Source organism: Rhinichthys klamathensis, unplaced genomic scaffold (genome assembly GCF_029890125.1).
Source record: "Rhinichthys klamathensis goyatoka isolate OS25496 unplaced genomic scaffold, OSU_Roscu_1.1 h1tg000947l_1, whole genome shotgun sequence".
Classification (NCBI taxonomy): Eukaryota; Metazoa; Chordata; class Actinopteri; order Cypriniformes; family Leuciscidae; genus Rhinichthys; species Rhinichthys klamathensis.
Genome location: NW_026607271.1, coordinates 215,001 through 230,155, shown reverse-complemented (window position 1 = coordinate 230,155; position 15,155 = coordinate 215,001). Strand labels below are relative to the sequence as shown.

At 36.5% G+C, this 15,155-nt stretch overlaps 1 protein-coding gene across 1 annotated transcript in view; it reads left to right on the top strand.

Annotated features, from left to right (window-relative positions):
* LOC130078675 (sorting nexin-25-like) overlaps positions 1-15,155 on the top strand; it is a 71,940-nt gene that overhangs the window by 28,094 nt on the left and 28,691 nt on the right. The window contains 3 exon segments of the mRNA XM_056244261.1: positions 413-585; positions 7,938-8,124; positions 14,051-14,121. Of these exon segments, the coding sequence (XP_056100236.1) occupies positions 413-585; positions 7,938-8,124; positions 14,051-14,121 (431 nt within the window).

Here is a 15,155-nt window from a genome sequence, read left to right as displayed (position 1 = left end):
AATATATATAAAATAAAAAATAATGTAAAATAAAGATAATGTAAAACCAATAATATAATATAATTTAATATATAATTAGATTTTTAAAAAAGTTATACATTTTTTGCTTGATTGGCATGATTGTTTTGCATATAGATACAGAAGAAAAATAAAGAAAATTAAAATATCATATCATATTAAATATCATATGATATATATCATATCATATATCTATCATATTTTATATCTTATCTCATATTATCTCATGTCTCATATCATATATCATACAGTATCATATATCATATCTATCATATTTCATATATATCATTTCTTATATATCATATAGATATGAATTACTGCTTCATTGTCATGATAGTTATAATGTAATAGACCGTCTCTCTCTCTGTGTGTGTGTGTGTGTGTGTGTGTCCAGGCTGGAGGAAGATCCTCGTGCGTTCCCGCTGCACGCGTGTCTGATGAGTCCCGATGAGGAGTTGTGTTTTCTGCGCTGTTGTGCTCGTCTGCTAATGCTTCGGCTGCTCCCCGTACGGGACGCCCGGTCCCGCAGCCTGCGCCTCCTGCTGGTGGAGGTCGTCGCTACTAAAGGTGACCTGAGCTTATTCTGTGCTTGTCAGAAGAGATGCACCATATGACATTCCTCAGCCGATTATGCAGAATTATAAAACGGTTAGTTCCAGTCCTTGATTCTGATTGGTCAGCCGCGAAGGCCTGCGAAATCAAGGCCCCGCCCTCACTCTCCAGAATCAATCGCAAGCACACGCTCCGGCACTTTTTCAAAATTAATTATAGAAATTTAGATATTACATTTAAAGCTCCAATCTCCTCAGTCCTCCGAAGATCCCGAAAAAAAGTCAGTTGGTGCTTCAGTGACGACATCGCTCAGAGAACCTGTCAATCACAGCTGTCAATCATGACGTCACACCACCGCATCAAATAACTAACTGAAAACAAACACTTGAAATTACATCAGCGTGATAAAAACTACAGTAAATGACAGAAACCATCTTTGGAAAAACGATATTTGAAGTGTAATTTAATTGTTTAGTTGGTCTCGCGTGCCGTTGAATAACATGAGGAGGCGGGGCTTATGAGCTGTACTGGGACCGGCCACCGGGGGGCGATCGAGACGCTCTGGCTTCACTTCTCAGGGCTTGAGCGGCACGCTTGGTTTGTATCACTACACAACACCCCTAGCAACCACTCTTAGCAACGTAAACATATGTTTGATCTCAGTGATATTAACATTGAAGCTTATAGAGTATTGTGAGAGATCGAGTGTAACTGCATTTACAGTAGATTTAGCATTTTCCTTCAGCTCAGTCCTGTATAAGTAATAAAACATCTGTTTGAATGTCCGCTGCGATATCTTGTCCTTTTAACAGTGAAGGGGTTTTCTCTCCTAGTCATTGACAGTTGCGTTATTCTTCGCCGTGTTCACAAGAAGTTTCAGTCCTTTCAATATAAAAGTCTTCTCTACTGACTGACTCGCTCATACACACAGTCAAATGGAGTAATAATGTGTGTAACTTCTGCTGCTGTTCACAGTTAGGGACTATTTTTTCCAGCGGAAGGAAGGTTTTTAGTGATTTTACTTCATGAAAGTTGCACTGATACATATTTTTTGGCTTTAATATTTGTATTGAGTGGTAACCGTTTTATAAAATCAATAAAGTACTCGAGGCCAGTGCTGTATGGTGAATAACTCCACCTGGCATCGTGCCTAACAACGCCCTTCATCCGGGACTTATTCACAGCACAGCCTCTCGTACCCCATCGCGTACTTATATCGGCGTACTTGATAGTTTGGTTTTTCTTGTGAAAAAATAAATCAAACTATACATTTGGTACACTGTAATATTGGTTGCAATTAACAACAGAGGTGTCATATTAAAACCGCTAGGCCTATTTATTTTATAAATGATATTATAAATAATAGATATAACAATTACACCAAAATCAAAGCTTAAATGTTTGTATACAACTCAGTTGCACATATAAGGTAGTTTTCATAAGCACTTGTCTTCATGGCAAATGTATTCAAACATACATATATAAGTAACAGTAAATAAGCTAATTTCTAGTGTTTTTTATAGCTAACTAACAAACGGATGACTTTCCTGAGGTAAATGCAACATTAAGTGATATTGTTCACAAGCTAGTTTTATTGACATCTTTCCACGGTTGAGAGACTACATGAGACATGATACGGATTTCGATAAGTTGTACTGAAACTTTCAACTTACCTTCTGATATTAATGCATGTTTTTCGAGATATAATTTGCATTAAAGTGGCGCGACTGCGATCGAACGTCACATTTAAGAGCGCCAAAACGCCATTTATTGCTTGAATTTCGTGATAAAATGGACAGAATTTGAAAGATGACAATGTTTCATTTTAGAAGTAACAAACCACAGAGCTATTTGAATTTAAATGATGTTTAGTATAGGGGAAAAACTGCAGATCTGGCAACCCGGGCTTGAACTACGGGTGATTCATAGTGTCATAGAGCCTGCTTTAATGTATTTATAACTGTTTATTGTCGCATTAACTTGTCCGAAATTCAACACGAGATTTTTTTTGATTGACAGGATATAATCGGCACTGATCATCGGCTGTTTTTAAACAATGTGATAGTGAAAATAATAGCTTTTATCTGTGCATCTCTACTTGTCAGTACGTGACCTCGGATTCTTGGGTAGAATTCAGTCAGAATTTGCATAAAATCTTCAAAACATCACATATATAATTAAAACTGTTGGAGGAGTTCGTTAAAGTGCGAGGCCTGAAAATGGCAAAAATCGGAGAGGAAGATAAAAATGGCTGACTTCCTGTTGTGTTTAGGGCAACGCTCCAAGATACTTTTTTGTAGGTATTTGGTCATTACATGCATGTACCGAATTTCGTACACGTACGTGAAACGTAGCGGGAGGCGCACTCCGTCGAACCTTTATAGGTGGCGCTATTGAGCCATTTTGCCCCGCCCCATTCTGAAACGCATATCAGATGTAAATTTTCGCCAGTTCTGACGCGCGTGCAAATTTTTGTGAGTTTTCGTGCATGTTTAGACCCTCAAAAATGCGATTCATTTCGGAAAATAATAATAATAATAATAATAAACGGAGCAATTCCAAGAGGGTCCTCATAATATGAGGCCCTAATAAATGAATGCAAGACAGATCTGCCATTTAATGCCCTGTGTGCTGTTAGCTTTCATTGTTTTATGACACCAGTTTATTACATTTCTGCATTTGGCAGACACTTTAATCAAAAGCGACATTTTTATTAGTTCATGCATTTCCTGGGAGTTGAACTCATGACCTTAGCATGGTTTGAGCTACAGGCATATTATATCATAGCATATTACAAGATATTTCAATTGCAAATAAATGCTGTTCCTTTGGACTTTCTATTCATCATAGGAATTATGATTAGCATCAATTATTTTGGAATGCAAGAAAGCATATTTCTCACACACAGAATAGCTCGTGTTTGTCATAACTTTCCCCTGATGTGGTTTAATGAGGAAGATATTTCTAAAACACAAGTACAAGACTTTGATAAGGAGAGATGATTTGCTTTCATGGATGGAAATGAGATTTGGTTCACAGAACAAAAGCTTTCATTCACTGACCGTATCACAGCTTGAGAATTAGATTTGAGGAAAGTCTTGTTTTTGGCTCGAGCTTCAGTGTCTCGACTGATTGTCAGATGCTCTTGGGTAAGAACTCATGAAACATTACTGCAGTTTTTTTTTTTACAAATCACAAAATTGATTCCAGGATCTTTTCTATAAGCACCAGATGTGTGATTGTAATTGCCTTTGATTTGCCATGAAATTACTAGTAATTACATCAATTATTGGACTGGAGAGAGACTAAAGCTGATGTTTGAGAAATGATGGATTACTCCGGGATATTTCCTTTCATGCGAGAATGTAAAAGGTAAATGTTAATGAGTTATTGTGTCCTACAGGTGAAACTCGAAAAATTAGAATATGGTGCAAAAGTTCATTTATTTCAGTAATTCAACTTAAAAGCTGAAACTAATATATTATATAGACTCATTACATGCAAAGTGAGATATTTCAAGCCTTTATTTGTTATAATTGTGATGATTATGGATTACAGCTTATGAAAACCCCAAAGTCAAAATTAGAATATTGTGAAAAGGTTTTCATAAGCTGTAATCCATAATCATCACAATTATAACAAATAAAGGCTTGAAATATCTCACTTTTAAGTTGAATTACTGAAATAAATGAACTTTTGCACGATATTCTAATTTCACCTGTAAAAGAAAGAAGCGATTCTGAACTGAAACGAGTCGTCAGTAATCCAGTCTCACTTCCTGTGTAGGTTTGTTACTAATTTGCATAATGCCAGCCTGTGGTCTTGATTGGCTGAACAGCGTCTCTTAGCCCCGCCCTCAAACACTGTAGTGTCTCTGAAGCCCCAGCGACACAAAGCGACACGATCCCATTCATTTCAATGGCGACGCGACCTACATGTGTTCTGTTTATGAGTTTAAACCTAAATTGAAATCTTATTTTTTTACTTTGCCTTTTTAACCCTTTGTATGTTAAATTTGCTGATATAATTTTCCATTGTTTCCTTTTGTTTTATCTTATTTGTACAGCACTATGGTTCAACTGTTGTGTTTATCGGTGGTTAATAAACAAATAAAAAATACAAAAGAAGCAGTTTCACTCGGATATACAGTACGTCTCAAATCAATAGGGAAGAAAAGACGAGCGCAACTTCCGTTTCATGACAACTTTTTAAGATCAGTGTCTTTAAAAACAGCAGTTTCTGTCCGGATGCTTCAGGACGCAGCTGCTAGATAACCTGTGTGTTCCTGTGGTTACACTGGGGGAAGTGTTCACATCTGCGCTCTCAGACTGGCAGGCTTATTCAGGGCGAGACCTTGATCATATACGCATTATCATTAGCTATTTCACTACTTCTTTCTAAGGCACTGAAACCTCAATAAAAGGCTGATGTGAAGCTTTTCATTGGCAGAAACTTGCAATAGTGCAATGCTTTAAGCAAATACTTCAAGTCCAATATATATTACAATTCAAGTTCAAATTTATTTGTATAGCACATTTAAAAACAACCACAGTTGACCAAAGTGCTTAACAGTGTCAGGATACTATGGAAGCTTGTTTAAAAAGGTAATTGCGACTTTTTATCTCACAATTGCAAGTTTACATCAATTGCGAGATATAAAGTCAGAATTGCGTGATATAAAGTCGCAATTGCGTGATATAAAGTCGCAATTGCGTGTTGTAAAGTCAGAATTGTGAGATATAAACTATTCTGAGGGGGGAAAAGTTAGTCTTTTTTTCCCTTAGAATTGGCCTGATAACTCGCAATTGCGAGTTTATATCTCACAATTCTGAGAAAAGATGTCAGAATTCCGAGATATAAACTCGCAATTATGTGTTGTAAAGTCAGAATTGTGAGATAAAAAGTCTCAATTCTGTCTTTTTTTTCTCACAATTGTGACTTTATTTCTCAGAATTGCGACTTTATATCTCGCAATTGCGACTTTATTTCTTATAATTGCGACTTTATATATCGCAATTGCGACTTTATTTTTCAGAATTGCGACTTTATATCTCGCAATTGCGACTTTATTTCTCAGAATTGCGACTTTATATCTCGCAATTGCGACTTTATTTCTCAGGATTGCAACTTTATATCTCGCAATTGCGACTTTTATTTCTCAGAATTGCGACTATTTCTCAGAATTGCGACTTTATATCTCGCAATTGCGACTTTATTTCTTATAATTGCGACTTTATATATCGCAATTGCGACTTTATTTTTCAGAATTGCGACTTTATTTTTCAGAATTGCGACTTTATATCTCGCAATTGCGACTTTATTTCTCAGGATTGCAACTTTATATCTCGCAATTGCGACTTTTATTTCTCAGAATTGCGACTATTTCTCAGAATTGCGACTTAAAATCTCGCAATTGCGACTATTTCCCAGAATTGTGACTTTATATCTCGCAATTGCGACTATATTTTTCAGAATTGTGACTTTATATCTCGCAATTGCGACTATATTTCTCAGAATTGCGACTTTATATCTCGCAATTGCGACTTTATTTATCAGAATTGCAACTTTATATCTCGCAATTGCGACTTTATTTCTCCGAATTGCGACTTTATATCTCGCAATTGCGACTTTATTTCTCCGAATTGCGACTATATCTCACAATTGCGACTATTTCTCAGAATTGCGACTATATATCTCACAATTGCGACTTTATTTATCAGAAATTGCGACTTCATATCAAGGGCCGGATTAACCATTAGGGCAACTGGGCACTTGCCCAGGGGCCCACGACATCTAAGGGGCCCTGGGACGCAGGGGCGGAGTGGCAATCGGGAGAGTCGGGAGTTTCCCCGGTGGGCCGGTAGTGTTTCGAGGCCGCGAGGGCCGGTCTGATAAAATGTATTCATTGCAAGTTCGCCATGCGCACTTGTGGCCAAAGCGAGGGGAAGAAAAAAAATATTTTAGATAACGGAGCGTATATTTGCACTAAGTGCCTGTCTTTTTAGCAAAAAGACGCCCGTTACGGAATAGCTACAGTGGCGTAGGTCGTAACGCGTGAAGTGCTTGAAAGCAGCTTTTGATGCGCTCAACCCGAGTTCGAATTCGCCTTTTGCCGAACTCTCTCTTCTCCCTTTTCCCAACACATATTAGATGTAAAATGTATAACCTAACATAAAGGTCTCTAGCGTTATATTTTGCCAACGAACTAAAATCGAAACCATGATATGGCTTTGTGCCTTTATAAAACAGCACAAGACTTATCCTGTGTGTGCTTGGTGATTTAAAGAAAAGTGCGCTCTTTGCTCACGCGATCAGGTTATCTGGTGTTTTCTCCTAAATAAAAGCTCATGGGTTTATTTCTTGCAAGTGAAGAAATTAGGACAAAAGTATTTAAATTTTCCTATATTATAGTGTAATGTAGACTAAAATATACTTTTGAAATATTCATTTTCATTTATAGTACATTTATAGGCTATATTATGGATTTTACGTCATAGGAATAATTATATAAATCATTATTACATTGTTATAATAATTGTTTGGCATCCTAAAACACCATTGATAATGTAATGTAGACTGAGACTCTCATAACTAAAAAGATGTTTGAGCCCTCTTTATTTTCCTGGTACAAATCAATGCTTTTTCTTTGTTCAACGAGCAGTTCATGGACTGAAGCTCTTAATTTTGATCTCTCCAAGAGCACCAGATTGATGCATTTAACCTTAAAATGTACAAAATTTTCTTGCGGGGGAGCATGCCCCCGAACCCCCCTAGAGGCACAGAGGTCCACCCAACATAGCTTTACAAAATCCTATGGGAAAGAACGACCATTTATGAACTTTACTCCAGCATAGCAACAAAGTTCCTTTTAAGTCAGTAAAACTGTAAATGCCGTATTAAAATGTCCTTGGACAAAATATACATTTGGCCCTAAGGGGGGGCCTACAAGACATTGTGCCCAGGGGCCTCTGAACTCTTAATCCGGCCCTGTTCATATCTCGATTGTGAGATAAAAAGTCGCAATTATAAAAAAAAAAAAAAATTATTCAGTGGCGGAAACAAGCTTCCATAGGATACACAAACAAATAATAAAAATAAAATAAAAACACAGTAGAGAATGTCACAGTATCAAAACTCAACTCAAAATTAAATCTAAGGAATACAGGCAAGTAATACAAGGAATAAAACCTTGGATGAGCCAAGACATTTCATTATATAACTCAGATTGTATTCGTCTGACAGAAGAATGCCATACACACCTAGGATGAGTTGAGGGCGAGTAAATCATGGGCTAATTTTAATTTTTGGGGCGACTATCCCTTTAAGACAGCTGCCGGCTCAACACCATTCTCTGTTTGTCTCTGCAGTGCTGAAGCCGCTGGTGGACGTGTTGAGCGACCCGGACTACATTAACCGCATGCTGCTCGCTCAGTTAGAGCACCGAGAGCAGGTGAACGAGCATCACAAGAAAGCGTACACGTACGCGCCGTCCTACGAGGAGTTCATCAAACTCATCAGCAGCAGCTCCGACATACAGTTCCTCAAACAGCTCAGGTACCGAACATCCCTCCGCCTTCACTGTCCTTCTCCGTGTGTTTAGTGCTGGGACTCGCATAAGTCCTGCATACTTCCGGGAACGAACACGTCACAATATTCCTCATTATAATAATTAATGCGCAGAATAAAGGGGCGGGGCCTGGTTGAGTTAGTTAGTAGTGTGTTAAACTGGTGGTTATGGGAAGGGGCGGGACTTTGACCCTCATAGGCAGCCATTCAAAAGCAACTGTACAGACACAAAATAAAAACATATATTTTCTGTATGTCAGGGCACTTCAACTCCAGTTCTAACGTGCAAGTGCATCTAAAAGTGCTCTAACCCTAACCAAACACACTTGAAAAAGATAAAATTACAGTTCAGAATTATTTGCAAATTACAGATGAAAATCTTTGTCAGGCACAGATAGTAAAATAAGCTCTCATTTCAATATTCAAAATATCGAAAATACCTAGCTTTTAACCAAAACTTTTATGTAGGATTTTCAAAGGCAGCTTCACAGAGCCAAAAAATAAATAAAAAACATTTATTTGATGTATGATTTTGTTATGTTTGGTTTCTCACTTCCCAGTGAATGAATAATGAAACTAGGAAAATAGGTCTTAGGAAACTAGGGAAAGTTAACTTAGGAAAATGAAAATTTTTCATTATAAAGCAATTTTTTTTGTTCAGTTACGATGTTCAAAGCATAAAATGTAAAAAAAAAAAAAAAAAATTATATATATATATATATATATATATATATATATATATAATGAAAATGTTTTTAAAACAGTTATATATATGCAAAAAAATCAGTATACTGTTTATTTTCCAATTTTGTCAAAACAAAACTGTTTTAAAAACATTTTCATAAATCATATTTTCAGATATAATGTTTTTGTAATGTTTGACAAATGTTGATATTAAAAGTTTACAGTTTGTATCTAAATCTTTGTTGTTTTTCATAGTGTGATTTTTGAGGAATTCTATTGCTTTGCATGTAATGAGTCTATATAATATATTAGTTTCAGCTTTTAAGTTGAATTACTGAACTTTTGCACGATATTCAGATTTTTCGAGTTTCACCTGTACTAAAAACCAGCACAATCAAACCCTGAACACACATCAAGAAAACACTACAATGGTTGTATTTGTGTTCCCGCCTGTCGCTTCCCGATCCATCATCGTCCTCTACGCCTGCGGATCGATGCAAGTTTCTCCGAGCCTTTAAATGCCACCGTCTCCCGACTCTAGATAACTCATCCAAAGCGGAACAAACCTCACATGACAAACGTCTTCTCCAATACGACAACAGCGCACACTTCCAGTTCACCTATTTAAAGAGTGATTTGTCTGAGGTGAAGGTAACAGAAATTGCTTTCCAACAGGACTATTTTTATACTGAAGTAAATTAGTTTGGATGTGGCGAAATGGCCAAAACCCAGACAGCTTTAGTGAGTCACCCGATATATCTCTGACTGGAGCCATCAAAAAACACAATAACATTAAAGAGGTAAAGTGTTGTTTCAGGCTCTACTAGAACAGGTTTTCCTGCTTGAATGTTGATTATTCTCCTCATATTCTCCAGTGTTGCGGCTCCTCTCTTCCCAGTCTGTCAGTAACGCTCTGGACTGTGTTTTCTGAAAGCATCGTTAGACAACTATGGTCGTGAGTTTAACCTCTTAAGTGTCGCGCCCCCTTTTTGAATGAACATGTAAATGCACAATCCGAACTTAAATGGTTGTAATTCAAGAATGCTTTGGAATATAGACGTAAGATTGATCTTGTTTTAAAGAAGACATTTGACAGATTTGTGAAGAAGTTAAATAGATTAAGAAAGTGAAACAGAAAAAAAAAGTGATAGAAGTTTGAGTTTATTAACATGTAAAATCTAAAAATTTATATAAAATATATTTTTTCAAAACCCCTTAGGTGGACTCTAAAACTGCAAGAAAATCAAACCTCTGAACAAGTTGTGTTTCAAATTTTAGGTTGATATCTCAAAAAATGAGCTTTCAGTGAGATTTTGCAGCTCCATTACTGCCCATATAAGGGCGCCACCATTTCCATATGTGTTTTGAGTGATCTGAACCATTATTTCCACAATTTTCATACAATTTATAAAGTAGGCATCCTATTCAGAAGTAGTAAGGGAAGTTTGGCATATTTTTATATGACTCAATAATCACATAAAAAGAACACGCATGTGCGTTATAGCTCGCTGCCACATCACAAATGGTGAATCTAAAAAAAATAATATTTATATTAAAAACATTTTCAGACCTTTTTTTCTAAAACATGTTATGGATGCTATCTTTTGAACTATTGGCATGAAAACAAACTGAGGTTTCTACCCTTCTTTCATGATTTTCATGTTCATCACTATTTCAAAATAAAGGTCTAAACACGCCTTAGGAGTATAAAAATATTATTGTTGCAAATTGATAGATTACGGCTCCTCTGTAAATTATTTTGAAAATCAATCACCAAATATGAAAACTACAGATTGTAAGCTTTCAAATGATATATAGTTTGTCAATATTAGTTTAGGTTTAGTATAGGATATTACAGTTTTAAATATGCAACTTAATGGGTTAAAGCGTTGTTTTTGAAGAGTGCGCATGTGTGAACGAGCTCTAGTACGCAAGATTGAGTCCATGATTGAATCTGGAAATAAAGCAAAATATCTGAGGAAAATGAGAAATAGTCCTCAGATGCATGTCTGTAATTTATAGCAAAACATCTAGCATTAATTCGATCTCAAACAGATTCATACAAAGAAGTTATTTCTCCACCACGTGCGCGAGTGACATCATTAACCAACGAGGTTGAACTACAAATTTGTGTCAATATGGTTTCGGGTTACGGCGTTATACGGGAAACACACTCCTGTTTAGTTCCTGTCTCTATGAAGCCCCTCCTTCTGAAAAGCACACTGTGCTCTGATTGGTCGGCTGGATCAGTGTGTTGTGATTGGTCGAGCGCTTCGAGTGTGTTTGGGAAAGTCCCGCCCCTTCCCATAACCACCAGTTTAACACACTACTAACTAACGCAACCAGGCCCCGCCCCTTTATTCTGCGCATGAATTATTATAATGAGGAATATTGTGACGTGTTCGTTCCCGGAAGACGCATCGAGCTCGAGCTCAGCTGATGATGTTAACGCACTATGGTTTAGCTCACGCTGTATTGGGATATAACTACGCTTTCAGAAATAACAGGGTTGACAATACTTCACTTGTCACAGTCATTATGTTAACGAGGGACACAAAAGGCTGTTAATCCGTTTATCATGTTTGTTACTCAACCATAAAAGCTTATAACTAGATTAGGAGCTGATAAATGCAGTGTTATTGATATAATATTATAGTATTTGTTAATATTTTGAATAATCAGTTCAGTTTTCACTTTAATTTTAGTTTGTTTTAGTCATTTTGGTGCTTGTAAAATCTAGCTTCATTTTAGTATATAAACAAACTTATTTATATCAATTAGTTGTCAAGTTTTTCCATCTTATATGTATATATTATTTTATTTCAGCTTAGTTTCAATGACCGAAAACAACTTTTATTCGTTTTAGCATCAATAACAACACTGAATAAATGCATACATTTCACAAAAATCGCAATATGCATGAATATAATCATCTTACATCTTACGTTTTATGATAAGTTTCGATAACCGCCATTTTCAACACACTACTAACCGACTCAACCAGGCCCCGCCCCTTTATTCTGCATATTAATTATTTAAATGAGAAACTTGTTTTGGAGAATGACCCTTAATATCTTACTCTGCTTGTGAGAATGTTTGTTAATAACTCCTATTATTATTATTAAAACACATGATATCTGTACTACTGTCAGCCAGAATCTGGTAGCCTGTCGACTCTACACTTTATCTGAGACCTTTGTTTAAATGATGACTATAAGCCTCTTTGATTTTCAGTTGCATTGACATGAGGTCTAAAACTGGGCATCTTATCAGCCGAAGAGGGTGTTTCTGTAAATGTGCTCGTGCTCAAAGGGTTAAACAGTCTTTGTGTGAAAGCTGAAAGGCAGAGAGAGCATGTTTTGTTCAGCATCTATAATTCGAGCATCTCGTTTCTCACCAGAACAGAGCGTGAGGTTGTTGATGAGGTTGTTGCCGGGTGACGTGTTGTTTAGCACGGGTGTCGGGTTACATTCAAGCTATTTTAAGGCAAAGTGTTAGAAGACATTATTTTTACAGAAAAAAGTTTAAATATGTCATTTTGATTATCAGAGATGAGTTTATTGACTGCAGGGGGACTTTAAGGTTTAATGTTTTGATAAGTGTTTGTAATAAAATAAAAAGTGCAGAGTGATTTCCCAGAGTCGGTTACAGTGAAAATATCACTTGAAACTCGTAAAAGAGCGGATTCAGTGCTGTGCAAAGCTTTAAAACCAGATTGGAAAGTTTCGTGGAGAGAATTTACTGATAAGTATGATTGTAGTTGAATCAGTACAACTCTCTCAAGGATCTTCGAAATGTAATGAAAGTTAGGAATAGGACGGAAGTTACAAAGAGAGGAGGGATCGAGATAGTTATTTTTGAGATATGGCGTCGCCACGGCAACTTTCAGACTGTTTGGGAAGGAGCCCGTCGACAGGCATTTGTTAATTAATAGTAACAGGCCAGGACCAACTGTGGCTAATATGATTTGTCTCAAGAAAAGAGGTGGAATGATATCCTGAGGACAGATAGTAGGTTTTACATAACCAACAATTTCGTTACATGTGTCTAGGTCAATCAGCTCAAACTCAGACCAGGTGGATGGACAGAGTAGAGGATCATGCGTATATACAGAGTTAGTCAAATCAGATCTTAACCCTCTGGGGACGGATTGGGCGGTACCGCCCAAAATGGCATACTTTTACAAATGTGTAAATATCTTAAAAACTATTAATGATAGAGAGGTGCGGTCTTTTTTACCGTCTTCCTCAGATTCCGCTGAAAACAGTGATAACTTACCCGGGTTGTAAATATACACACTTCCTTGTTGCGCAATACCACTATGTAAAGGGCCAATGAAATCGATGTTGTTTGGCAGATTCCGAAAGCAACAACCAATGGAAAAATTGCCGATGGAGAAATATTTTTCTTACCCAATCAGAGGAAGGTTACCATGATGTATCTAGCAAATCAGAGGACTCTGTAGCCTTGCAAGGGGTGGTACTATATTGTTAGGGATATGAGAGAAGGGGAGAGAGCGAACGGAGGCTTACGGAGCGGATTATCAGAGAAATATGAGAGACATAACAATTATTATAATATATATATACATACAATTATATCATTATTTATTGCTTTAGCACTTTTATGATGGCAAGCAGTAAAGATTTACGGTGGAACAAGCTCTGGAACAATTGCCGGAGAGTGACGAGGAGAAAGCATTCCTAAGAAAAACGCCTAGGACTATTTGTAAATAAAGTTAAATTTTTCATTGTTCTTTACACATTTTATTTAACAATTACACATGTCTGTCAAGCAAAGGCTTTGACAAATATATTTTTTGTTCAAAAACTGTTCACTATTGTTGTGTGATGTGTGATTTTCAGAAATAAATGACAAAAATCTAATTTCGGTTTTTGAAATTCTCTAGTTTATAGTATATTTTTCACTCATACTTCCTTTATAAACACATTACATGTATGCTTATGTTAGCTTAGGGTCTTCTGAATCCATGTATACCAAACACATAGTGTTCCATCTCCATTACATATGGTTTATAAGCCCAAATGTTAAATATTGTGAATATTGTGACGTGTTCGTTCCCGGGAGAAACTCAAGACTACAATGGAGGCGTTTCAGGAGTTCAGACACACTGACACTGATATAGAGAAGAACTGGAGCTTTTTCATGATCAAACACCAACATTACACACTGAAGAGAGTCACTTTGCTCTGGTTTTGTGTTCCTGCAGGTATCAGATAGTTGTGGAGATCATTCAGGCGACCACAATCAGCAGTATCCCACAACTGAAGAGACAGAGAGGTAAGATGACCTTCAAACTCATCAGCCAATCATAGCACTCCTTATTTAGGGGTTCATATGTGACCCTGGACCACTAAACCAGTCAGGAGTCGCACGGGTGTATTTGTGGCAATAGCCAACAATACACTGTATGGGTCAAAAATATCGATTTTATCTCCATGCCAAAAATCATTAGGATATTAAGTAAAGATCATGATCCATGAAGATATTTTGTACATTTCCTGCCGTAAATATATATAAAAAATATTTTTGTGAGTGAATGCAGCATAAATGAACATAAATGCACAACTTTAACAGCGATTTTCTCAATGTTTAGATTTTTTTGCACGTTCAGATTCCAGATCTTCAATAGTCATTTCTCGGCCAAATATTGTCCTATCATAACACACCATACATCAATGCAAAGCTTATTTATTCAGCTTTTTATGATGTATAAATCTCAATTTAAAAAAAAAAATGAGGTAACACTTTACTTGAAGGGGTGTGCATAAGACTGACATGACAACTTCATAATCATGACAAGACACATGTTATGAATATGAAGGAGGGTTTATGCATGTTTATGACAACTGTCATTAAGTGTCATTCGCTCAATTAGGACAATTTTAATGCAAATATGACATTGTTTGAGATGTCTTTGTTATGACAACTTGACATAAACCAATACATCATAACCTGTCAGTGTCTTTGTCATGACAACTTGACATTACTAAGACACCACAACCTGTCATAAATATGTCATAAACATGACATAGTTTAATGTAATGTTAACCCATAAAGCTAATTAATCTGCTGTCATGTTGCTGGTTTTGACATTGGCTGTCATAAGGCCATTATAACATTTTAATGACAAATTCAATGTGTACCACTGTAGTTGAGGTCAAGAACAATATTAATGACACCGTTATAATGGCCTTATGACAGCCAATGTCAAAACCAACCACATGACTGTTTAATGTAATGTTAACCCATAAAGCAAAGTGTTTGATCATTAATCTGCTATGTCATGTTTATGACATATTTATGACAATTTA